The following is a 27,919-nucleotide window of genomic DNA, read 5'->3' as shown; positions in this document are numbered from 1 at the left end:
TCCGTTTGGGAATACCTTTAATAAAAACAATTAAGTAGCTCAATATTTTTCCGCAGGCCTCCGCTTTTCCTGCTGACGTTTCCGTCACACGGCCGAACTGGAGACTTGCAGCCATCCCACGTCCGTGTACGCCCCCGTCACGTGCCAGTACACGGCGCCCATCAGTTTGGTCCACACCACTTGCACCTCCGCCGTGAAGGATTCTGGGAAATCTTCGGAAAGGACCTCCAGCATCACTCCGCTCAGGATCTGCAATTCACAGGCATGAACCATGACTAAAATGGAATACGGTGAACCCTCGTTCTTCACTGATTTGCACCGTGTGTTCTCATTAGCTAAACAGGGTCGTTACTTCTTCTCTATCTCAAAAACCCATAATGTCGATAAAACATCCTGCACAAAAGTATTTAATTGTATAATAACTCTTAAAAAAAGGTTTGAACATCCCAAATTTCACCTATCACGGGTTCTTTTTGGAACGTAACCCCTGCGATAAACGACTAAACACAAAAACTGGTCAGAGAATCCACGACTTAATCTAATTTTCAATGTATTGGGTTATTCAGACTGAAAATAACTAAACAAAACATGAAATTAGGGCAATGCAGGATCGAATGAAATGCCATTTTGTTCTACCAGAAAAAAACGCAAAAGAAGAGGACGCAAACAATATTCTTATGTGTGAATAGAAAAACTAAATAGGGTTCTCACAGAACAAAACATGCAAGTTAGAGGTGAAAAGGGACCGTCCCACATGTGGACTTAACCATAAAGAATGCCATGAGGATGATACCATGAAATATAAATATAAATGAATATAGTAAACATTAATACATGAACAATGCACGCACTCTAGCTAACTGTACCAGGACAAAACATAAAAGTAAAGTCAACATAGAAGAAGTTGGGATATTAACCACTTCTAACTGAACATAACATGAAATGGAGATGATGCAGGACAAAAAATTGAACACTAACAATCTCTAACTGTACAAAAACATAGACTAAGATAATGCGGAATAGGTTAGGAAACTCACCTGCCCTAACTGAACAAAAAGTGAAAGAAAACGATAAAGGCTCACATTTGAACATTAACTCTAACTGGAAAAAAAAACCTTACGGAAATAATACAGTATATGTTGGGAAACTAATTTGCTTAACTGAAAAGAAATGGAAGGAATAAGCAGCAGTTAATATATTGGAGCCCTAACTAACTCAAACTGTACAAAACATGAAAGGGAGACGATGCAGAATCAGTTCGGACACTAACACACTCTAACTGGACAAAACGTGGAAGAGACAATGCAAAATATGTAGAGAAACTAACTAGCTTTTACTGCACAAAATATGAAAGGTGAAATGACGCATGGAATATATTGTAGTACAAACTTCACTCTCACTGAACAAAAAGGGTAAGAAAACACAACGCAAGATAAGTTGAAGCACCATGAACTGCAACCGAACATAAAGTAAAAGAGGGACGATGCATATATTGGAACTCTAACTGCAAAAAACGTGAAAGTTGACAATGCAGGACATATAGTGGGAAACTCACTAGTCCTATCTAAACAAAACGTGAAAGAAAGACGATGCGGTAAATGTACTGGAACAATAACTAACCAACGAAAAATAATCGGGTATGACAATGCAGAATATGTTGGGAAACTAAACAGCTGTTATTGCACAAAATATGAAAGAAACTATGCAGGGACTATATTGTCGTACAAACTTCACTCGAACTGAACAAAAAGTGTAAGAAAACACAATGCTGGATATTTTGAAGCACCATAAACTGCAACCGAACATAAAGTAAAAGAGGGACGATGCAGGACATATATTGGAACTCTAACTGCAAAAAAACGTGAACGTTGACAATGCAGAACATATAGTGTCATGGTTGCCACGGCGCCCAATTGGCCACGCCTGTGTGTGTCACAGTTGCCTATGTGGTGCCAGCGACGACTCGTTGAGAAATTGGCTTTCTGTCTATATTAAGTTCAGCGCTCTCTCGCTTTTTTGTCAGCCCGTCAAGCGAACTTCTGCCCCACAAGACGTGGGTTCTGACTCGGCCCTGTTTTCCTGTTGGTATGTCCTGTTGTTATTTTCTCCAGTTTTTTGTTCCCGTCTAGTTTCTCCTGTTAATTATCAATATCCTGATTCGTTATCTATCTTGTCTGTCCCAACAAAAACATTCGGGTATTAGAATGCAGAATTTATTGAGAAAGTAACAAGCTCTAACCTAGAGGTGTCAAACTCATTTTAACTCGGGGGCCACACGATAGAACAAACATTCTGTCGGGGGCCGGACTAGTAGATTAAAGAGAAAGAAAAAGAAAGATAAAGAAATAAAAGAAAGAGGAAGGGAAAGGGAGAGAGGGCGGGACAAAGAAAGAATAAGAGAGAGAGGGAGAGAGCGTGAGAAACAAAAGAGATAAAAAGTCGTGAGAGAGGGGTAAAAGAAATCCAAAGAGAAGTAGAAAGACAGAAGGAGAGAAAAGAGAGAAGAAACTGGGTAGGGTAGGAAAAGAGAAAGAGCAAAGAGAGAAAAGGAAAAAAGGTTAGAGCAAAAGAAATTAAAAAGACAGAGAGAGAGAGAGGGAGAAAGAGCAACAAAGGAAGAGAAAAAGAGAGACACAGAGAGTGAAAGAGACAGAGACAGAGAGTAGGAGAAAAGGGGTGGAAAAGAGAGAGAGACACAGAGAGTGAAAGAGATAGAGACAGAGAGTAGGAGAAAAGGGGTGGAAGAGAGAGAGAGAGAGAGAGAGAGAGACAGAGAGAGAGACACAGAGAGTGAAAGAGACAGAGACAGAGAGTAGGAGAAAAGGGGTGGAAGAGAGAGAGAGACACACAGAGAGACACACAGAGAGACACAGAGAGTGTAAGAGACAGAGAGTAGGAGAAAAGGGGTGGAAAAGAGAGAGAGAGAGAGACACAGAGAGTGACAGAGACAGAGAGTCGGAGAAAAGGGGTGGAAGAGAGAGAGAGAGAGAGAGAGACACACACACACACACACACACAGACACACAGAGAGTGAAAGAGACAGAGACAGAGAGTAGGAGAAAAGGGGTGGAAGAGAGAGAGAGAGAGAGAGAGAGAGAGAGAGAGAGAGAGAGAGAGAGAGAGAGAGAGAGAGAGAGAGAACAAAATACAAGTACAGTGTCTTTGTTCAAGGCGCCTGGCTTTGGCAACATCAAGTTGACATATTTCAACCTGCAGCTCATTTTTCTCTTGCACTTCTTTGAGTGTTGTCTCGCAGGCCGGATTCAATCCCTTGGCGGGCCTGATCTGGCCCGTGGTCCCCCTGTTCGACACCTGTGCTCTAACCGGACAAAACGTGAAAGGGGACGACGCCGAATATATCAGGAAAGCGAAGGAAAGGAGTCCGCCCGGATAACAAGATGGTTAAGTAAAGGGAAGGTGGGCGAGACAGGTGAGAATTGAAAGTGTCGGCGACGTCGGAACATGAAAGCTCGGAACACAAAAGGGAATCGAGCGAAACGCCAGCCCAGAGGACAAAGCGGCGCGGTGGAGACGTGGGCCATACGTGTGCATCGAGTACATGATGTAACACGGTCATGCAGGAATTATTCACACATTGCGAAGAATATTTTCCCAAAAAAATCACATTTCAGGTGGCTTCATTTATCTTATTCACAGAAATCTTAAAACTAATTAGAGGTTTTATCAAAGTGCCATCTTGCTGCTGCATTTTAGGGGGGGTGTAACACAAGTACCACTTAAATGTTTTTAAAAGTGAGAATGTGTGAAAAATCACTAGCCATGTGACACTGAAGGACGGATAAACCTTTATCAGGGTTACTTTAACTGGATTACTTTCAATGACTTTTGGATTACTCCAATACCAAATATGCTAACTAAAGACAAAAGAAAGTAAATATGAATAAAATGATGACTCACAACACGTGGTAAGCTTTCTCTCCGGGCTTTGATCTCTTTGCTCTCCGGCAAAACTAACATAAAATGCAGGGTTGGGTAGGGTTACTTTAACTGGATTACTTTCAATTACATTTGCATTACTCCAATGCCAAATATGCTAATAAAAGATAAGAGAAACTAAATAGGAATAAAATAATGACTCACAACACGTGGTAAGCTTTCTCTCCTGGCTTTGATCTCTTTGATCCCCGGCAAAACTAACATAAAATGCAGGGTTAGGTAGGGTTAATTTAACTGGATTACTCCCAATGACTTTTGGATTACTCCAATACCAAATATGCTAATAAAAGACAAAAGAAAGTAAATATGAATAAAATGATGACTCAACACATGGTAAGCTTTCTCTCCTGGCTTTGATCTCTTTGATGTCCGGCAAAACGAACATAAAAATGCAGGGTTGGGTAGGGTTACTTTAACTGGATTACTTTCAACTACTTTTGGATTACTCCAATACCAAATATGCTAATAAAAGACAAAAAGAAACTAAATATGAATAAAATGATGATTCACAACACGTGGTAAGCTTTCTCTCCGGCCTTTGATCTCCGGCAAAACGAACATAAAATGCAGGGTTGGGTAGGGTTACTTTAACTGGATTACTTTCAACTACTTTTGGATTACTCCAATACCAAATATGCTAATAAAGGACAAAAGAAACTAAATAGGAATCTAATGATAACTCACAACACGTGGTAAGCTTTCTTTCCTGGCTTTGATCTCTTTGATCTCCGGCAAAACGAACATCAAATGCGACAGAAACAAAATGAAAATCAATCCAAACAGCTTGCCAACATCATTTTTGCCGTTCCATGTATTCCGTTACTCCCCAACCTACACAAAATGTTGTCATTTTATTAATATTTAGTTTCTCTTGTCTTTGATCAGCATATTTGGTATTGGAGTAATCCAAAAGTAATGGAAAGTAATCCAGTTATAGTAACCCTACCCAACCCTGACCTTTTTTATACATAATATCTAACAAGACCCATACTACTGCTGGACTGGCTAGAGAATGAAACCGTGGAAGAGCCAGATGCCTGAATTATAGGACTCAGTGACAATAGCTTGCAGGACTAACTGTGAATGGCAACTTAGACTGAAGAACAAAGCAAGAAGAAGCTAGCAATAACAATCCCGTCAATTCCTAGCCTCCAGCCGAGTTGCTAACATGACAGGCCAAAGAAGGAAACAGAAAAAAAAGACGCTCAAACCACAGAACTGCATGACTTGCATGACTAGCGGTGGAAGGCGAGTGACACTGAAGAACAAAGCAGGAGCAGCTAACAATAACAATAGGAGCAAGGGGTGATCCATAGCCTGCAGTCAATTGGTTAATATGCCTGGCTAAAGAAGGAAACTGTGAAAAAAGTGGAGAATGTTTGAATAACAGAACTTAGCGACGTTTCCTTACACGACTAGCTGTGGAAGGCGAGTGACACTGAAGAACAAAGCAGGATCAGCTAAGAATAAAAACAGGGGCAAAGGGGCATAGCCTGCAGTCAATTGGTTAACGTGAGTGGTTAGAGAAGGAAACTGAAAAAAAATGAAGTATGCCTGAAAAACAGGACTAGGCGACGTTCGCCTTCATGGCTACCTATGGAAAGCGAGTGATACTGAAGAACGAAGCAGGAGCAGTGACAATAACCGTAGGGACAAGAGGCGATCCATAGACTGCAGTTAATAGGCTAACATGAGTGGCTAGAGAAGGAAATGGAAGAACAAGTGGAAGATGCCTGAATCACAGGACTCATTGACCTTAGCTTGCCTGAGCATCTGTCGAAGGCGAGTGACACTGAAGGAGAAAGCAGGAGCTGCTAAGAATAACAATAGGAACAAGAGGTGATCCATAGCCTGCAGTCAATTGGTTAATATGCGTGGCTAAAGAAGGAAACTGTGCTAAGCCGGGACGGGAGAGCAGACGTGGTCGGGATCAAAAAACGGGTCGTAACCGGAAACAGACAGGGGCAAAAAAACGGGACAGGTGGGAGTCGGGGTCGAAAAAGGCTTGCCTAGTATACACTGAGGTTTGCAGACGGACTGACAAAAGGGGACAGGGAGCCAATCAGAACCCGTGGCAGTTGAAAGAAATCATTACTGTCAAATCGAAAAGACTATGTGTATTCGGAAAGTAAAGTGCTTAAACTTGAACCTTTCGAGATCCCATACATGCAAAACGCAAAAGGAACAAATAAAACATCCCGTTAATTAAATCAGCGTAGCCAATCGGATGCCGGCAGCTTCAATGGCGCTAATGCGCAGCTGTGTTTATCAAAGACACTTTAAAAAGACACGGAGCGAAGTAGTCTCTTCCGTCTTTTGACTTTCACATCAGTAATCGTGAAAATATGCAAATATGTATACGGAAAATGAAAAAGTCTTAACGATGTTTGTGGGATCTGTTGCCGTGGCAACCGGCGTGGATTCTACTTTTTACCGTTAGGTTGCTCTTTGAGACGTTTATCGAATACATGGGCGTAACCTGCCCGTTTTTGTGGGTGCCCAAGCACCCCCGAAAATGATAGCATTTTTAATACTCTTTCCCCTTATAAAGGAAAGGATAAGCTCAAATATCTTTTTTTTTAAAGTAAAACAAAACAAAAATACGAACAATGTGTCGTTAGAAATACAGTTGTCCACTGCCTTGAAATGGTTCAGTCCATTTGATTCCTGGCTCTAATTTCAATATTTAGTTAAGTAGATCTCATTTTATTGTTTTTTTTTTTTTTTATATTTTTGTAGTTTCTGAAGTCACATTTTTGTAGTATTTCTGTATTTTTGTAGTATCGCCACAGTTCTATTTTTGTAGTATTTCTGTCGTAATACTTCTTGAAGTATTTTTGTAGTATTTCTGAAGTCAGATTTTTGTAGTATTTCTTTATTTTTGTAGTATTACCGAAGGTCTACTTTTGTAGTATTTCTGTCGTAATACGTCTTTAAAAAACTTTTGTAGTATTTCTGTCGTAATAATTCACAAAAAGTATTTTTGTAGAATTTCTGAAGTCACATTTTTGTAGTATTTCTGTATTTTTGTAGTATTACCGCAGTTCTATAGTTGTAGTATTATTGTTGTAATACTTCTCTAAATGTATTTTGTTAGTATTTCTGAAATCACATTTTTGTCGTATTTCTTTATTTTTGTAGTATTACCCCAGGTCTACTTTTGTAGTATTTCTGTTGTAATACGTCTTTAAAAGTTTTTTTGTAGTATTTATGTCGTAGATTTTAAGTAGTAGTATTTTTGTATTATAGTATTACTGAGGTGCTTTTTTGTATTATTTCTGTAGAAGTATTTTTGAAGTATTTCCGTACTACTGTTGTATACTTGTAGTATTTCTTTCTGTATTTTTAGTTCTATTTTTGTTGTGTTCCTGTCATAATACTTTTCTAAAAGTATTTTTGTAGTATTTCTGTTGTAATACTTCTCTAAAAGTATTTTTGTAGTATTTATGTCATAATATTTATATAGCAGTATTTTGTACTGTAGTATTACTGTGGTGCTTTTTTGTACTATTTCTGTAGAAGTATTCCCAAAGTATTTCCATACTACTGTAGTATATTTGTCGTATTTCTTTCTGTATTTTTAGTTGTTTTTGTAGCATTTCCATCGTAATACTTCTCTAAAAGTGTTTTTGTAGTATTTCTGTCGTAATATTTATGTAGCAGTATTTTGTATTATGGTATTACTGTGGTGCTTTTTTGTATTATTTTTGTAGAAGTATTTACTATTATATATATTATCATTATATTTTGACCAATTTCGTTCGGGGGGCCGAATGAAAAAGCCTGACAGTCCACATGTGGCCCGTGGGCCTTAGTTTGCCTACTTCACTATCAAAAGAGAGAAATGTATACTCTATTGTGCCCTTGGTACCCAGCTATCCAGCTAATTACCTACATTAGCTATTTAGACAGCATGGCTGCGCGGTGGTTAGCGCGTGTGCGGCACAGTTCTGAGGTCATGGGTTCAAATCCAGCTACCAACCTTCCTCTGCGGAGTTTGCATGTTCTCCCCGGTTTCCTCCCACATTCCAAAAACATACATGTCGGGTTAACTGGCCAATTCAAATTGTCGTGCAACTGGCTGGCAACCAATTTAGGGTGTCCCCTGCCCACTGCCTGAAAATAGCTGTAATGGGCTCCAGCACCCCCGCAACCCTACTGAGGATAAGCGGTGCAGATGGATGGATCTAGCTATCAAGCTGTTTATTTAGAGAACTTATTTTACCCATCTAGCTATCTCGCTATCAGGGTTGGATAGGGTTACTTTAACTGGATTACTTTCAATTACTTTTGGATTACTCCAATACCAAATATGCTAATAAAAGACAAAAGAAAGTAAATATGAATCAAATGACTCAATTTTGTGCAGGCTTGGGGAGTAACGGAATACATGGAACGGAAAAAATGATGTTGGCAAGCTGTTTGGATTGATTTTCATTTAGTTTCTGTCGCATTTTATGTTCGTTTTGCCGGAGATCAAAGAGATCAAAGCCAGGAGAGAAAGCTTACCACGTGTTGTGAGTCATCATTTTATTGATATTTAGTTTATTTTGTCTTTTATTAGCATATTTGTATTGGAGTAATCCAAAAGTAATTGAAAGTAATCCAGTTAAAGTAACCCTACCCAAACCTGCGTTTTATGTTAGTTTTGCCGGAGATCAAAGAGATCAAAGCCAGGAGAGAAAGCTTACCACGTGTTGTGAGTCATCATTTGATTCATATTTAGTTTCTTTTGTCTTTTATTAGCATATTTGGTATTGGAGTAATCCAAAAGTAATTGAAAGTAATCCAGTTAAAGTAACCCTACCCAACCCTGCTCGCTATCAAGCTACAATAGCTAGCTATTTAGCTAGGCTTGCTAGCTCTCAATTAATAATGAGGGTATCGCTCTATATTATATTATATATATAGGATTATCGTGAGGATCATTCGGCGTACGAAATCTAAACCGGTACCTTGAAGTAGATAGGTTCCACTTTGTGTTTGACGGCGTGAGCCTTCCCCACCAGGGCCAAGACGGCCGAGACTTTTTCGGGGTCGTTGAGGTTTTCCACCACCGTGTTGATGGCGTTCATCACCCGCCGGGCGTGTTGGCGTAGCTGGCTGCTTCCTTCCATCTCCTCAGGGTCCTCCATCTCTTGGAACTGGCTGAAATACTGCTTGGCCGAAGGGAAGTTGACGAAAAACCTGGGAACGGACGTAAGAACTTTCACATTTTCTACTCCTTCACTGCCAGTGTGCAGTGTTGATTTTACATCTGAAAAGTAATGGGTCCCGGGGACTCGCATGCTCAAAAATCTAACAGAGATCTATGGGTCCCCAAAATTGAGTGTTGAAATTGTAAATCGGCGACAAATATATAATATAAATCTATATATTCATTATACAAAATATTATTGCTGAAATAATTATATTAATCTATATTTTCATTCAGTTTTAATCATCACAGTTAATTGGTAATACAAAGCAGTTATCACTTGCAATTTTTCAGTTCATATATTCTTCGTGGTTTGCTGTCCCACCACAGTTGTAATGCCTTCTCAAGGTCAAATCCATTATCATCCTTCTCATAGCGTCACCAGGAATATAATTTAATCCATTTTGGCAGAAAAGTCCTTTTCTTGCTCAGAGTATTCTTTTGTTTATTTTCTTTCGTCGAATCGTTCGCTTAAACACACGTGTTTTCCTTGCCTCCGCGGTCTTCCGAAGAATTTCTCCTCCGTTTTTTCGTACCGGGATTATTGCCGTTGTTACCACTTTCTGTGTTATGTTTCGAGTTATTACAGACACTGAAGAAATTACCAATTTTTGGTTGATTTGCACCTAGTACCAACTGTTTTTGCGGAGGCATACTTCTCTTTCACTCGACAACCACAAAAACAATGATGTCATCTCGAAGCAACGAGATCTCGTTTGCCGAGATCGGAGCGAGACCAAAACAACAATGGCGGATCTGCCTGACGAAAAGTTTGGAGTGCGGTAATCTTTGTTAAAAAAAAAAAAAAGTAATCGGGTAATAATGACAATTTGGTGTCAAAAACGTTGCGTCCCCAGCAAAAATGATGCGTCTAAGACGCAGGGATGCGGGCAAACCAGAACACTGAGGTGTGTGAAGCAACATCTAACATGCGTACACAACTTGACCTTGGATGGATTTGTCCATCTCTGTTTGTCCCTGATCCTCAAATATGCCCCCTTCAGGGTTCGTACAGATGCTTGAAATCCTTGAATTTTCATGTTATGTTTTCAAGGTCAGGACCACTAAGCTGCACGCGTGCGCAATTGCGCACTGCTCGCACATTCTCAGCGCACAAGAAAATCTAGCCAGCGCACAAAAATCAGGGCTCAAAATTACTAATTAAGAAGCAACTTAAGTCAAAGTTACAGTGCATGAAGGTAAAAATACACGGGTTCCCCTGACGTTGTGTCCTAAATGCGGTATTTTGACGTCGAGTCGAAGTAGAACGAAGTTGAGTAAAGTTAGTAGAGTTTGTCGAGGACCGGCTTCTTCGGCTCGGCTCACTAAAAGGAATTCGGATCCTAAACGGCTCTTCATGTTGTTTTTGCTTCTTTAATCCCAACATGACCAAATATTATGTAAAGTTATGCACAAAATGACTTAAAGGAAGGGGGAATAGATCAAAAAAGAAAAAAATACCAAAATGAAAAAGTAGTGAAAAGCTGAGAGAAAAAGAAACAAAAGGAAGAGAAAAAGCAAGGGAAATTTCAGAAAAAGCCATAAAAAAAGAAAAGAAAGAAACAGAGGAAAAAAGTAAATAGAGAACAAAAAGAAAAAAGTAACAGCTCGGAAAAAATAAACACAATGAGATGTTTTGTTCAAGGAATTTTAAAAAAAGTAGAAAAAAAAACGTTTGTGTTGCATTCAAATAATTTCCAATTCTATCAAGTGAATCTTGTTGCCAACATTGTACTTCCACAAAAAAAAAGTGATTGAATACAGTTCTGTATCTTACAACCGACTAAATAAGCCCCCAAAAATTTTAATATTATGTGACAAAATATATCAGGAAATAAAAAGAAATGGATATCTTGTGAAAGAATTGTATGAACAGACGACGTTTCTATGCCGTACAACTGGTAGTGTTTCATTGTGACCTGCCCAAAATGATCTGCACTGTCTTGGCCAGGATCCATTATCACCAGTTGACTATTGCTATAAGCAGGGCAGAGAGATCAAATTTGTGTAAAGGTTGGCAGCTCTTTTTTGCCATTCTGTGGCTGCGATCCATTATGCCTTGTCAACTATTGCTGAGATTAGCGGCCAGCAGATCACATTTATGGGAAGGTTCGTGCCACCGAGGGTCCCATTGTGGCCCATCTAAACCAACTGCACTGTTTTGTCTGCGATTTATTATCCTCAGTCAAGCATTGCTTAGAGCAGGGGCTGAGAGAGTAAATTTTTGTCATGCGTGGCAACTCTTTTTTTTGGTCTTTTCCCCTCAAATGAACAGCTCCCGTGCGGTTGCGATCCATTGTCCTCGGTCGAGTGTTGCTGCAAGGGAGGGCCGATATATCGCATATTAGAGATGGGGGATTGGGCTCCTTTGCAGATTTTTGCATATCACAGGGGTTCTGATCCTCATTAACTGTCAAGGTTGCCATGGCACCCAATTGGCCCCGCCCCTGTGGCACAAGCTGCGTCTCATTGACCGATTGGCTTGCTTCCATTTAAGCTCAGCGCTCTCACGCGTCCTTTGTCAGCCCGTCAACGAACCTCTGCCCCGCAAGACGTGGGTTCTGACTCGGTCCTGTTTTCCTGTTGGTATATCCTGTCCGGTATTGTTCCTGTTTATTTTTGTCCTGTTTAATATCGGTTTCCAGTTTTCGGTCCCGTCTAGTTTGTCCAGTTTATTTTCAATATCCTGTTTCATTATCTATCCTGTCTGTCCCGTCCTGTCCGGTATCGACCCCATCTGTCCGATATCAACTCGAACAATTGGTATCGATCTCGTTGGCCTCTGGCTTCCACGGCGAACTACTGCTTAACCTGCATGACTCCCCATTTCCCGTAAAATAAAAGGTTTGTGTGAGTAACGTCAGGCGTTTGGGTCCTGATCCTGTTCTAGTTCTTGACATAAACAGCAAAAAACAAGAAGGTTTCAGTATATTGTACACACTGTAAACAGCCAATGATAATGGATTTTGGAGTAAATAGACCCATTCCGGGATTACTTTTGTGAAAAAAAAGCTGAACTCCCTTATTGGGCCATCTCTGCGGAACCCATTCTGCGGTATAATTGTATCCTTACAATTTCGAAAATAGTAAAAAGGTAATAGTGATTATCAAGCGCTGTAAAGTAAATAATGACTTAATTGCAGGAATTAAATGCAACATTTGCTTAGATTCAATTAGTTGGCGGCATCTAAACTTACAAAAACTCGTCAGCTTTGCAATTGCTACCGCTTTCCGCCGACGGATTTTGCAGTACTATGCATTTAAACGCTGTATTATTTGGATGCTAACCTCTCTATGAAGTACAATTTTCATTTGCGCTCAAAGGACATCTTGTCAGAACTAGAACAGACACAGGACCCAATCGCGTGACGTTTCTCACACAAGTCTTTTATTGTACGGGAATTGGGGAGTCATGCACGTTAGGAAGCCGTTCTGGCGTGGAAGGACAGGAAGCCAGAGACCGACGAGATCGATAACAAATCAGGGTAATGAAAATAAACAGGGGAAACGACACGGGAACAAAAACTGGAGAAACTCAAGAACAGGACAAAAACAGACGGAAACAAAACAGGAACCCGAAATTAAACAGTATAAAAATAAATGGGAACAATGGGTTCTGACTCGGTCCTCTTTTCCTGTTGGTATTTCCTGTCCGGTATTCTCATCTCATTAGCCGTACCGCTTATCCTCAGTAGGGTCGCGGGGGGGCTGGAGCCCATCCCAGCAATCATCGGGCAGTGGGCAGGGGACACCCTAAACTGGTTGCCAGCCAATCGCAGGGCACACAGGGACAGACAACTCATTCGCTCATTCACACCTAGGGACAATTTGGACCGGCCAATTCACCTGAAATGCATGTCTTTGGAATGTGGGAGGAAACCGGGCACATACAAACTCCGCACAGAAAAGCCTGGAGCTGGATTTGAACCCACAACAGGTTCCCATGACATGAACTGTGCCGCACAAGCGCTAACCACTGCGCCGCCGTGCTCTGTCCGGTATTGTTCTCGTTTATTTTTGTCCTGTTTAATTTCGGTTTCCAGTTTCGTTCCCGTCTGTTTTTGTCCTGTTTATTATTCTCTCCAGTTTTTGTTCCTGTCTAGTTTGTCCCGTTTATTTCGATACCCTGTTTCATGATCAATCCTGTCTGTCCCGTCCTGTCCGGTATCTACTCGGGTAATCGGTATCGATCTCGTCGGCCTCTGGCTTCCTGTCATTCCACGCCAGACTGCTGCCTAACATGCATGACTCCCCATTTCCCCTAAAATAAAAGGCTTGTGTGAGAAACGTCACGCATTTGGGTCCTGATCCTGTGCTGAAGTTGTGGGGTGATTTGACACACCTGTTTCAATTACAAACCGATTCGGCACCCTCTGCTGGACGGAGGCCAGACCCTAACAATATTTCTTTCTTTTCTCTTTACTACATTAGAAGACATATTTCTCTCATTTTATTTTTTTCCCTTATTTTTAACGAGACTTGCAAAAAATTCAAGAAAACTATATAATAAAACATAACCAAAATGCGTTTTATATATTTTAGATATGCACACTAAACAGTTTCTTTTTACCAATAACTGATCAAAAAAGAGATGTAGGATATAAAGAACTCAATCGAAATATTTTCATATCCGTAAATATAATTTCAACACTTGCTGGTGAGAACAGCGCAATATTTAATCACGTATATTTTGTTGGTGCGATCCTTTTTGTTTAAAGCGAGAAAGATTCAAAGTCATGCGTGCCGCCGTCGCTGCATCCAAATGAATCCATTAAAGTCGAGTAAGCGCCATTAGCCCGACTCGTTAATCATACACTGGAATCCATTTTTGGGGGTTTGCCTAATTCAGGGCTGGGCAACTATTTGGAGTGGCGGGACACATTCGATTTTTCATTTAGGAATAAGTATATACGCAGGCGTTTACATAGTATATTTCGTCGCTCTGAACACGGAAGTGGGACTTCCAGGGCGAGCGATGGCGGTGTCGGGAACGGTAAAACGGGTCAGTAGCCGGGACAGGAGAGCAAGAACGTGGTCGGGGTCGGAAACGAGTCGTAAGCCAGGACAGGAGAGTAGACGTCGTCAGGATCAAAAACGGGTCAGACGGGAGCAAAAAACAGGTGGGAGTCAGGGTCGGAAAAGGCTTGCCTAGTATACACTGAGGTTCGCAGACAGACTGACAAAAAGGGATAGATCGGAGAGGGTATAAATAGGGACAGGGAGCCAATCAGAGTCTGAGGCAGTTGGCCCCAAAGGAGCGGGCACAGGTGATTCACATCAGTAATCATGACAATAATAGGTCCCAGTTTTTAAGCACTTCATTTTTTATTTAGTTTTATAGTATTACCGTAGTTTTATTTTTGTAGTATTTTCATAGTATTTCTGCAGTAGTACTTTTGTAGTATTTCCATAGCATTAGTTTGTACTCTATAAAAGTCGTATTTTTTGTAGTATTTCTGTTGTAGTATATCTGTAGTTTTTTTTAGGAGTAGTTGTATTTTTGTAGTATTTCTGTCGTAATATAGCAGCAGTAGGATTTTTGAATCAAAGTATTTTTGCAGTGGAATTTTTGTAGTGTTTCCATAGTAGTATTTTTAGTATATGCGTTGTTTGTATTTCTGTTGTAATATTTCTGTAGTAGCATTTTTGTATTAAGGTATTTTTGCAGTGGAATTTTTGTAGTACAGTTTTTCCATAGTAGTTTTTTCAATTTATATATAGTATATTTTTTGTATTTCTGTCGTAATATTTCTGTAGTATTATTTTTGTATTCAAGTATTATACAGCAGACTTTTTGTAGTACTTCTGCATTAGTCTATATGTACTTCCTATAGTTTTTTTTTTTGCATTTTTAAATAAATACATTTTCAAATCTCAAGTACCACCAGGATTAACAATTCCCCCCACGAAATACTATGAACAACATCCAGCAAAACTAAAGCAGCTTCGCGTTCAAATCAGTCCAGTTTTCGCAAGAAAGACTTGAGGAAAATATTGATTCGTATTGTTTTTCTCTCGGAGATTTTTCCGTTCTAGGTCGGAAGAGTCCCCCGCCACAATAATAAGCCTCTAATAGTCACGTTGATGACATATTGACAAAGTCACTGCTTGAAGAAGCACTTAATAACAATCGAAAATGTCAATAGCGCCCTCTAAATGTCTATTCATGAACATGAATAGCGCCCCGATGATGAGAGAGCTCCTTAACCCTTTAACGCACAGGTGTCAAGCAGGCGGCCCGCGGGCCAGATCAGGCCCGCTAAGGGATTGAATACGGCCCGCGAGACAACACTCAGAGAAGCGCAAGAGAAAAACAAGTTGCAGGTTGAAATATGTCAACTTGATGTTGCCAAAGCAAGGTGCCTCGAACACTTTTTATCCCTGTCTCTCTCTCTCTATCTCTCTCTCTCATCCACACCTTTTCTCCCACTTTCTGTCTCTTTCACTCTCTGTGTCTCTCTTTTTCTCTTCCTTTGTTGCTTTCTGTCTCTTTCTCTCTCTGTGTCTTTTTAACTTCTTTTGCTTCATTTTTTCCTTTTTTCTCTTTTCTCTTTCTACCCTTCTCGCTTTCTTTTCTCTTTTCTCTCCTTCTGTCTTTCTATTTCTTTCCATTTCTTTCTTCCGCTCCCTTTCTTTCCCCCTCTCTCACGACTTCTCTTTTTATCTCTTTTGTTTCTCACGCTCTCTCCCTCTCTCTCTTTCTATGTCCCGCCCTCTCTCTTCTTTCCCCTCCCTTTTTCTCTTATTTCTCTCTCTTTTTCTTTCTCTTTAATCTACTAGTCCGGCCCCCAACAGAATGTTTGTTCCATTGTGTGGCCCCTGAATTAAAATGAGTTTGACACCCCTGCTTTAACGTTCCTTAACGTTAAAGTGGTGTCTTCGAAATGTCACCAGGCACTGAAATACGTAGTGTTGGGCACTTGAAAGAAGTCATGCGTCACGACCGGAACGGAATCAGGACCCAATTGCGTAACGTTTATCACAAGCTTTATTGAAAGAAAGAGGAAGGACTGCGCCCAGGATCCAGGGCTCGCAGGACGCGGGAAGCAAGTCGCTCTCGCAATCAGATTGTGCGATTGGGCGATGGCGGTGTCAGGGACGGAAAAACAGGTTGATAGCCGGGACAGGAGTGCAGACGTAGTCGGGATCAAAAAACAGGTCGTCGCCGGAGACAATCAGGGAGATCAGGAACGGGCTCATCTACGGATTGGCTTTCCGTCTATTTAAGCTCAGTGCTCTCACTCTTTGTTTGTCAGTCCGTCAGCGAACGTCTGAAGCGCAAGACGTGGGTTTTGACTCGGTCCTGTTTCCTGTTCGGTATGGTTTCCGTTTATTTTGTCCCGTCTAATATCGGTTTTCAGTTTCGTTCCCGTCTAGTTTGTCCTGTTTAATTTCGATATCCTGTTTTGATATCAATGCTGTCTGTCCCATTGTTTAATATCGGTTTCCAGTTTCGTTCCCGTCTATTTTTGTCCTGTTTATTATTCTCTCCAGTTTACATTCCCGTCTAGTTTGTCCTGTTTTATTTCGATATCCTGTTTCATTTCCACATCAGACCGGCTTCCTAACGTGCATGACTCCCCATTTCCCGTAAAATAAAAGCTTGTGTGAGAAACATCACGCATTTGGGTCCTGATCCTGTTCTGCTTTCTGACAGAAATATATGGAAAAGTTTGGATTTTATAACAACAAAAGAGTGTACCATGCAATTTCGGAATATGTAATACTTGAAAAGAAAATCTGATGCAAATGATAGAGACATATGTACTCATTTTGAAATATGTCTTTACATTTTCATTCATAGTTTTTTAAAAAGGGACATACAATTAGAATGGATAAAGTCATTTTACTTATTTTACATTTATAATTCTAATTTAGTTATTAATAAGAATACATACAGTATCGGTCAGGACCAGAACGGACACAGGACCCAATCGCGTTACGTTTCTCACAAGTTTTATCAAATGAAAGAGGAAGGGCTGCGCCCACGATCTGGTATTCGCTAGGCGCAGGAAGCAAGTCGCTCTCGTATTCGGATTGTGATCCGTAGCGGGCGATGGCGGTGTCAGGGACGGAAAACAGGTCGATAGCCGGGACAGGAGAGCAAAAACGTGGTCGGGATAAAAAAACAGGTCGTAGCCGGAGACAAACGGGGAGATAAATGTCTCATCTCATCTCATCTCATTAGCCGTACCGCTTATCCTCATTAGGGTCGCGGGGGGGCTGGAGCCCATCCCAGCCATCTCCGGGCAGTGGGCAGGGGACACCCTGAACTGGTTGCCAGCCAATCGCAGGGCACACGGGGACAGACAACTCACTCGCTCATTCACACCTAGGGACAATTTAGACGGGCCATTTCACCTGAAATGCATGTTTTTGGAATGTGGGAGGAAACCGGAGTGCCCGGAGGAAACCCACGCAAGCACAGGGAGAACATACAAACTCCGCACAGGAAGTCTGGAGCTGGATTTGAACCCACGCAGGAGGTTCCCATGACATGAACTGTGCCGCACAAGCGCTAACCACTGCGCCGCCGTGCTGCCCGGAGATAAATGTAACTTGTATTTAATCGTATAAAATCCTTTATAGTAAAATGTATAAAATCCTTCAGTGATTATGACAAAACTTACCTTTCAAGAGGGACCCAAATTGTCCATTATCCCCAAACGCTTCAAGAACAGCATTGAATTGACTTTGGTGACGTCTTGGATTGGGATTATAGGTACATTTTACAAGAACGTGAAGGGTTTTTAACTCATGGATCGGACGCTGCTGTTGAGCAAAACGAGCGAAAAGGCCCTTTCAGGCGTTCAACTCCAGTCTGCCGAGTGCACTGATGGCGCCCGAGGAGATTTCATTCGCCGGTGCAATTGCATTTGCGCTCTATGTTGATACGAGCGAGCGACGGTTGCTTTCTCGGCAGATGGGGGACGAAAAGAAAAGCGGGGGGGGGGACCGAGGAACTGATGATTCCTCATCGGTTCGAGAGACCCCTCATTGGATTTCGTCGCCATTACATTGAGTTCTTTTATACGAGGTTTGGGGCAAAATGATCAACACAGCCCAAAGAATCATGGGCTGCTATTTGCCCAGCAGGTTTCTACGTAAGTCCTATTTAATTGTATACCGCTCAAAGACAATAAGTCTCAAAAATCTGCACAGTCCACCGTTACAAAATCCCCTTCATGTCCCAAATGGAAACATTTGTTGGCCTGGAGAGAGATGGGTGCCATCAGGCTGTATTTGCCCAAGACGCACCACAGGAAATGGTGCCCCTACCACCTTAGTGGTTAAGGGACCCAACCAACCAACTATAAATTATTATTGTCATGATTACTGATGTGACTCAGCTGTGCCCGCTCCTTTGGCGCCAACTGCCGCGGGCTCTGATTGGCTCCCGATCAGTATTCGTACCCAGTCCCGTCTGTCCCCTTTTGTCAGTCCGTCTGCGAACCTCAGTTAACACTGGGCAAGCCTTTATAGACCCTGACTCCCACCTGTCCCGTTTTTTGCTCCCGTCTGTTCCCCGGCTTCGACCCGTTTGTGATCCCGACCACGTCTCCTCTCCCGTCCCGGCTTCCGACCTCTTTTTGTCCCCGACCACGTCTTCTCTCCTATTCTGGCTTACGACTCGCTTCTGACCCTGACCACGTTTTTGCTCTCCTGTCCCGGCGACTGACCCGTTTTTTTCCGTCCCCGACTCCGCCATCGCTCGCCACGGAAGTCCCACTTCCGCGTTCAGAGCGACCTGCTTCCCGCGCCCAGCAATCACCAGATCGTGGGCGCAACCCTTTCTCTTTCTTCCAATAAAACTTGTGAGAAACGCAACGCAAGTGGGTCCTCTCGCTGTTCTGGTCTTGACAATTATATCACGGTTTTTAAATTATTTTTTAAAGAAAAAATATGCAATAAAAAAAAACTGTATGAAAAATATATTTTAGCACATAAATTAGCTAGTTATACGTGAACATTTTAACTGTAATTTTACAATAGTCTGGTATTTTTCGTATTCTGTATCATTTCATTTTTTAACAAACTTTTGACCGTGGGGATCAAAAAGTTATTTTTTAACTATAGTTATATTTTTGTAGTATTTCTGCATTAGTATTTCCATAGTAGTATTTTTAGTAGATGTTTAGTATATGTGTTATATTTCTGTTACAATATTTCTGTAGTAGTATTTTTGTATTAAAGTATTTTTGCAGTGGAATTTTTGTAGTATTTCTGTATTAGTATTTTTGTAGTACTTCTATAGTAGTATTTTTAGTATGTGTAGTATTTTTGTTGTATTTCTGGTGTAATATTTCTGTAGTATTATTTTGTATTAAAGTATTTTTGCAGTGGAATATCTGTAGTATTTCTGCATTAGTATTTTCGTAGTATTTTCATATTATTATTTTTGTAGTCTACAGAAATAAAAGTAGTGTATCTAGTATTTGTAGTATTTCTGTAGTATTTCCGTTGTAGTATATCTAGTTATTTTTAGTAGTAGTTGTATTGTAGTAGTTTTTTTTAGTCTATATGTAGTATTTTTTTGTATTTCTGTCATAATATTTCTGTAGTATTATTTTTGTATTAAGGTATTTTTGCAGTGGAATTTTTGTAGTATTTTTGCATTAGTATTTTTGTAGTATTTCCATAGTAGTTTTTTAGTCTATATGTAGTATATTTTTTGTATTTCTGTCATAATATTTTTGTCGTATTATTTCTGTACTTGTGTTTTTGTAGTATTTCTATAGTAGTTTTTTAGTATGTGTAGTATTGTTGTTGTATTTCTGGTGTATTATTTTTGTATTAAAGTATTTTTGCAGTGGAATTGTTCTAATATTTCTAAAATTCTATTTTTGTATTATAGTATTAATGCACGCGGCTGGGTGGTTAAGGCCCAGCCCCCCAGTGCAGAGGTGCAGGGTTCAATTTCAGCTACTGCAATCTCCCAGAACAGATTTTGCATGCTTTCCTGTGCAGAGTTTGCATGCTCTCCCCATGCAGTGTTAGCACGTTTTCCAGCAGCCCTACTGAGGATAAGCGGCGCAGATAAAGGATGCATATAGCACTACTGTAGTGATATTTTTGTAGAAGTTCATTTTAAATATTTTAGAGTATTTTTGTAGTACTTCTGTAGTATTTTGGAAGTATTTTCATAGTAGTATTTTGAAGTATATTTGTATTTTTGTAGTATTATCATATTACGGTTTTCATCTTATTTTAAAAGGGAAAAATATGCAATAAGAAACTTTTTTAAATAGTTATTTTTGCTGAAAAATTTGCATATATATGTGATTTTTGTTGTTGTAATTTTACTATATTCTTAATGAGTATTTTCTTATTTTCTATTTTATTTTATTTTTTAAACCAATTTTAACAGTGGGGATCAAAAAGTCCTGGGAAACTATATAAAAGAAAAGACAAAATAGAGTATTTTTCAGTAAAAATATATTTTGGCAGATACATTTGCTTTTTTCCATTTAAGCATTTGAACTTGTAACTTTACTATATTTACAAAGAAAGAAATCTTTTTTTATCACGTTTTCTTCTTATATTTTTAGCTAGATTTCCTGCACTCTAGAGCAAAAAGTCCAGGAAAAAATGTACAATAAGAGTCAGTAAAAAAAAAAAATACAAGATGTAAATCCGTGAAGTAGCAAAGCCGTGAAAAGTAAACCACATTATAGTGGGGGATTACTGTTTAAAGTCTTTCTTATTATCTGTGGCTAATGCACGTTAGCTATTTTGGGTAAGAATTTTGCTAAAATTTGGGATTTTAGATTTTTTTTTCCCGGTTTTTCAAGTTATACTATTTCATATCTTATTCCTCATTTTTAAAGATAATATTTGAAAAAAAAAAACTAAAAATATTTACAACACTATCAACAACACTTCTATCACGACTGCATCGATTTATTTTTACAAAGGTTGAGGAAATGTCATTTAGGGGCTGCTAGAAGTTGATTTAAGTGACACAAGAACCTTTGTTAGCTAGATAGCATGCAAAAAAAAGTGAAAAGCGCTAGCTATATAGCTTTTTAAATAGCTAAAAACTTAGGAAGATAGCGAGTTACAAAGTTTAAAAGGTAGCCAGATAGCTAGCTAGTTAGCTAGAAAGGGAAACGAGTAAAAAACACTAAAAGGGAGTTAGATAGCTTGCTATAAGGATAAAAATCCAACTAAATAGCCGGATGGAAGGTTAAAACAAGCGAGATAGCTATCTGGAAAACTAGTTAAAAGTTAAAAAAAGCCAGCTAAATAGCCAGATAGAAGGCTAAAAAGTCTAGATAGCTAGCTAGAAAGCGGCCAATATTGAGTTTGATAACATGTTAGCGAGACAGCTTGCTAAAAAGATAAAAAGGTTGGATGATAGCTAGCTCCAAAGGTAAAAAGGTAGCTGGATAGTTAGCTAGTTAGCTAGAAAGGGAAACGAGTAAAAAAAACACTAAAAGGGAGTTAGATAGCTTGCTATAAGGATAAAAATCCAACTAAATAGCCGTATGGAAGGTTAAAAAAAGCGAGATAGCTATCTGGAAAACTAGCTAAAAGTTAAAAATGCCAGGTAAATAGCCAGATAGAAGGCTAAAAAGGCTAGATAGCTAGCTAGAAAGCGGCCAATATTTAGTTTGATAACATGTTAGCAAAACAGCTTGCTAAAAAGATAAAGGTAGGATGATAGCTAGCTCCAAAGGTAAAAAGGTAGCTAGATAGTTAGCTAATTAGCTAGAAAGGTAAACGAGTAAAAAAAACACTAAAAGGGAGTTAAATAGCTTGCTATAAGGATAAAAATCCAACTAAATAGCCGTATGGAAGGTTAAAAAAAACGAGATAGCTATCTGAAAAACTAGCTAAAAGTTAAAAAAAAGCCAGGTAAATAGCCAGATAGAAGGCTAAAAAGGCTAGATAGCTAGCTAGAAAACGGCCAATATTGAGTTTGATAACATGTTAGCGAGACAGCTTGCTAAAAAAAATAAAAAGGTAGGATGATAGCTAGCTCCAAAGGTAAAAAGGTAGCCAGATAGCTTACTAAAAAACATGTATTGGAATTAAGTCTGTAGTATTAAATGTAAAATAAATAGATTAATAAATAAATGTGCTTAATGCATGTATATATTCTCACTCTACTATTTTAATTAATTGCTTGAAAATAATTTTCAATACCTGAATATATATTTTTGCCGTGAAGCCCACAAACTGTATTTTATTTATTTGAACTTCTGAAATATCTAGTTATGTTATTACTATGTCGTTACTATGTTACTACCAAGTTTATTATTTAAAAACAGGCTTAAATAGACTCAGTCAATCCATAAAGCATTTTATCAGAAAATCACAATGACCCAGGAATGGTGAGCTATTTTCAGAACAGGACCGCGAGGAACTTCAAATGTCCTTATGGGGCACCACGGTGGAGACCCCTTGTCATAGAAGCTCCTGTCAATTCAGTGAAGGATCTCATTAAGTATAAGAACAAAGCGCCATAGATGAAATCAATGCCCGAAATAGCATTCCGCCTTACCATACATAATCCTCTGTATCTCTTTGACTTCTCTTTGACTAATTGAGATTTTTCAATTACCAGGACAGAAAAAGACAAAGAGAAAAGTGCCAAAATGGATTCCTGTCACCTCCAGATAAGACGCTAAACTCAAAGACACGGAGGTCTACTCTCTGCCCTTTCCCCGGAGGGATTCCAGACTGGGAATCGGTTTGTCTCACGGACATTTCTTTCTCTCCGTTCCAGAAACCCTTCAAAGGGTTCCTCCGTTCAAGTGACAGTGTGTGATAATTCACCACGAGACGATTCCCGAGGCGATTGTGAGAGTTGGTGCCGGATCTGGAGGACGTTATTGGCAGAAAACCGGTAGCGTTGAGTTGTTAGCATGTAACTCAATGAGGTGTATCTGTTCTTTTTAAACTTACTTCTAGTAATAACATAGTAATAACACTATTATTACACTGCGTATTAACATTTTCAATAGGCCCATTCAAAGTGAATGGCCCATCCCATCCGGAATGCATGGGGCCAGGGAAGTTTTCAGGGGGTGGCTTATGTGGGTCACTGTTCCACTTGAAATTTGACAATGAGTCAATGGTGGATGCCAACGAGTGGATGACTCGTTAGCATGTAAGTGTTGGCATGAATCTTTAGCGTGTATCCGTTAGCATGTAGCATTTAGCATCATTTGTGAGCATGTAGCTGTTAGCATACCTTGTTAGCGTATAGCTGTTAGCAAGTAGCAGTTAGCATAACTCGTCAGCATGTAGCCTTCGGCATAATTTGTTAGCGTTAAGTAGTTAGCATGAAGCTGTTAGCATAACTTATTAGCGTATAGCTGTTAGCATGTAGCAGTTGGCATAACGCATCAGCATGTAGCTTTTAGAATAATTCTGTTAGCATGAAGTCTATAGCATTTATCCGTTAGCATAATTTGTTAGCATGTATCTGCTACCATAACTAGTTATCATTGAGTAATTATCATTCATCCATTAGCATAATTTTTTAGAATTCAGCCGTTAGCATTACTTGTTAGCATGTAGATGTTAGCATAACTTGTTTGCATGTAACTGTTTGCATGGAGCTGTTAGCATGTAGCTGTTATCATAATTTGTTGCCATGTAGCCGTTGCCATGTAACTATTAGCATAATTTGATAGCATTAAGTATTTAGCATTTAGCTGTTAGCATGTAGCAATTAGCATAACTCGTCAGCATGTAGCCTTTAGAATGATTCTGTTAGCCTGAAGTCGTTAGCATTTATCCGATAGCATAATTTTTTTTTTCATTTAGCCGTTAGCATAATTTGTTAGCATTTATCCGTTAGCATAATTTGTCAGCATGTAGCTGTTGTCAAAATTTGTTAGCATGTAGATGTTAGCATGACTCATTAAAATGTATCCGTTAGCATAATTTGTTAGCATGTAGCCGTTGGCATGTAACTGTTAGCATAATTTGTTAGCATTATTTAGTTAGCATGCTTACAGCACTAGTAACAATGTTATCTTGTTTTATAAAAACAATAAAATTGAAGGTGATTCTGATCTTGAATAACGACGTGCCACCACCTGCAGCCATGTGGCTAGCATGAGTGGCTAGAGAGGGTAGCAGAGGAAAAAAAAGTTGAATCACAGCAGTTAGGAGCAGCTCTAAGGCGAGTCACGCTGAACAATAGTGGCTACTGCGAACCATAGCCTGCAAACAAGTTACTAAGTAAGTGGGTAAAGAAGGAAACAGTGGAAAAAACCAGAGTCGTGGAACTCGGTGACGTTCGGTTGCTAACAATAGCAGATACCCCTGCAAGACATAGCCTGCAACCAAGCGGCTAACGCGTGACAAGAGAAGGAAACAGTGAGAAAAAAGGGGGAAGTTGTGTGATATGAAATGAATATATAACATACAAATTTCTTTAAAAATCTAATCATATTTTTCAAATTAAGAAAGTTAAAATGAGAAGGTGTTGTGCTCAAATCGACACAATTTTACTACTAAAAAATTATTTCTTAAAAAGGTTTGAAAATATAGCCATTTCTTAATAAATGTGAGCCATAGCCTGCAACCAAGTAACTAAAATGAGTGGCTCGAGAAGGAAAAGGTGGAAAAGAGAAAGACGGAGGCAGCGAGAGTTAGAAAGAGAGGAAGATAAAAAAAGAAGGAAAGAAAATGGTGCAAAAGAAAGAGAGAAAGAAAGATGAGAAAATTAAAGAGTGAGACAGAAGTACAAAATAGGGAGAAAGTGAAAGAACGAGAGGAAAAAAGAGAAAAAAGAGAAGGAAAGAAAGAAAGAGAATAGAAACAAAAGAAAGACAGAAAAAAGAACAGTGAAAAAAGAGGAGAGGGAGAAAGAGAAAGGGTAAAATAAAGGAGTGAGAAAGAAAGAAAAGGGAGACAAAAAGGAACAAAAAAAGAAAAAGTAAAGGAGAAAACAAAAGAACAAGAGGAAAAAAGAGATGAAGGAAAGACAAAGAGAAGAAACGAAAGAAAGTGACAAATGGAGGAAAAGAAAGAGAAAAATAAGGAAGTAAGAAAGAAAAGGACAGAGAGAGGAAGAAAGAGGAAGATAAAAAGAAAGAGAGTAGAAAAAGAGAAACTAGGAAGTAGGATTAATTTGACTAAGTCAACCACAAAATCAGATTATTTTACTTGAAAATCACAATGACCCAACACTCGGGTATTAACAGGTCTGCCCACAGGAACCATGTTGGAAACCTCTGCACCGGAAGCTCCACAGACTCCTCCGCTATGCCGCAAGTGACACTAGCCAAGCGAAAAAAGCAAAGAGGGGGGGCGAGAGCAGTGCTAGGAATCAAATGGACTGAACCATTTCAAGGCAGTTCTGTATTTTTGACACTGTGCTGTCCACGCTTTTGTTTTGTTCTTGACTTTTTGTTTTTTATCTTGCGTTCTTCAACATATTTAAAGTTGGTGCCCAGACCTGTCTGACGCCATCTTCTGGCTGAAAACCTCATTGCAGCTCCTTTTGTTGCATGGGCAAGTACGAGAAATTGTTATGATCACTTATGTGAATCACCTGTGCAGGCTCATTTTACGCCAACTGCCGCGGGTTCTGATTGGCTCCCTGTCAGTATTTGAACTCAGTCCTGTCAATCCCTTGTTGTCAGTCCGTCTGCAAATCTCTGATTATACAAGGCAAGCCTTTTTTTGACCCTGGCTCACGCCTGTCCCGTTTTTGCTCCCGTTTATCTCTGGCTACGACCCGTTTTTATCCCGACCACGTCTGCTCTCCCGTCCCGACTTAAGACCCGTTTTGATCCCGACCACGTCTGCTCTCCCATTCTTGCTTACGACTCGCTTCTGACCCCGACCACGTTTTTGCTCTCCTGTCCCGGCTACCGACCCGCTTTTTCCGTCCCCGACACCGCCATCACTCGCCACGGAAGATCAATGGATTGTGGGGTTCCTTCGATAAAACTTTACGCAACTGGATTCTGTCTTCGTTCTGGTCTTGACAGAAATCCTTAAACGCGCTCAAATAAACTCATCCTTTTTCCCTTTTAGGGGTTTGGGTGGACTAGTATTTCCATTTGTCGATTTTTTTGTAGACTGTATTTGAAACAGTCCTTTTCTTACTTTCACCATTTTCACCGTGGAATAAAAGAAAAACGCCAGTGCGCATGAGAAATCACTCCCCTCCTCCTCACCTCCCCTGGGCTTCCTTCCCTCCAGCATAATGCGCTCCATGGCATTAGTAAGATAAAATCAGACAGGTGCAGTGAGGAAATAAATGAATAAAGGCTCTTTGAACTCAGTTGGGCATTATTTTGACTTACGCAATGGAGAAAATATTTAATTTTAAAGTCCCAAAGAACACCTCAAACTACGTACCCCACTTAAGTCCTTTATTAAAGAAAATATCAATTTAAAAACGCTACAATTTTTTTTTTGGGGGGGGGTGCTCGAGCACCCCCCAAAACGTGCTGGTTACGCCCCTGATGAAAAGCCTCCAATTTCCGACTCTCGCCAAGTCCCCAAACTGACCTGATGAGCACAGACACGCCCACGTCGTCGCAATTCTTGTACACCTGCCCCCAGGTGTCTTGGATGATCTCCCTCTCGGCGTCAGAGAGCGGCTCGCTGCGCTCGGGTCGCTCGTCCGAGTCCGGCTCCCCCCGCCGCATCCCCCCCAAACCGGGGGACAGCGGCGGCGGGCTGGGGGTGGCCCCCCTGCGGAACATCCTCCCCCGGCGCAGCAGCCGGGAGGCGCCCAGCAGGTAAGGGGCCAGGGAAGGGGGGAGGGTGACGGAGAGCTGGGACCCCACGGCTGGAATTGGGAGGGGACCCCGAAAAAGAAAAGGGGGGAAAAAAGAAAGTCAGCAGGAAAGGAGCGAAAAGTCCCCCGGATGTCCTTTTCCTTCAAAAAGTTTTGGTCCTGTCCCTATGGTCCTGTTTTCTGTCCTATTTGTGTCCACCCGTCTCATCCTCTCACACAGGGAGAGAATGTGTGAGAGGACCTGATGGAATGAGAGAAGGGTGGGGAGGAAAAGAGAGAGAGAGGGAGGGAGAGTGAGCGAGAGAAAGGAAGAAGCGAGGACCTTTGGCTTCAAGCATTTTTACTTTTGAAACGCTTTCATTATTTTCCTTATGTAGAAGAAAAACATGTTTTGACCAAGGTCGTGCACAAATAGACAATGGGTGGTGCTAGAGCCTCTGCTGGGTATAAAAGCCAGGGTTTGTACGGGTGTTTGAAATCCTTGAAAATGCTTCGTTATATAGCAAACATACAGTGTTGACCGAGGTCGTGCACGAATAGAAACTGGGTGGTGCTAATGCCTCTGCCTTGTATAAAAGCCCTGGTTTGTATGGGTGCTTGAAATCTTTGAAAATGCTTTTTTTATGTATCAAAAAACAAGAAAGACTGAAAAGAAAGAAAGAAGGAAAGACAGAAAGCGAGAAAGAAAGAAAGAAAGAAAGACAGAAAGAATGAGAAGGAGGGAGAGAGAGAGGATGAGAGAGATAGAGAAAGAGAGAAAAATATAGAGAGAAAGAAAGAACGAAAGACAGAAAGCGAGAAAGAAAGAAAGACAGAAAGAATGGGAAGGAGGGAGAGAGAGAGGGTGAGAAAGATAGAGAAAGAGAGAAAAATATAGAGAGAAAGAAAGAACAAAAGACAGAAAGCGAAAAAGAGAGAAAGAAAGAAAGAAAGCGAGGATGAAAGAAAGAAAGACAGAAAGAATGAGAAGGAGGGAGAGAGAGAGGGTGAGAGAGATAGAGAAAGAGAGAAAAATATAGAGAGAAAGAAAGAACGAAAGACAGAAAGAG

The 27,919-nt window shown here is 40.2% G+C and overlaps 1 protein-coding gene across 1 annotated transcript; it reads right to left on the bottom strand.

Annotated features, from left to right (window-relative positions):
- On the bottom strand, positions 1 to 27,066 carry cygb2 (cytoglobin 2). The gene is made up of 3 exons (XM_088341442.1): positions 26,639 to 27,066; positions 8,913 to 9,144; positions 1 to 249 (listed from the first exon to the last, which is right to left on the bottom strand). The coding sequence occupies exons 1-3, from the start codon at positions 26,833 to 26,835 to the stop codon at positions 85 to 87; spliced, it is 594 nt and encodes a 197-aa protein (XP_088197568.1). The 5' UTR covers positions 26,836 to 27,066; the 3' UTR covers positions 1 to 84.
- Between the last annotated feature and the right edge of the window lie 853 nt (positions 27,067 to 27,919).

Source organism: Urocampus carinirostris, chromosome 8 (assembly GCF_059441175.1).
Source record: "Urocampus carinirostris isolate Australia breed hairy pipefish chromosome 8, RoL_Ucar_1.0, whole genome shotgun sequence".
NCBI lineage: Eukaryota > Metazoa > Chordata > Actinopteri > Syngnathiformes > Syngnathidae > Urocampus > Urocampus carinirostris.
The sequence above is the reverse complement of the archived record's forward strand: the minus strand, read 5'-3'. Positions and strand labels throughout refer to the sequence as shown.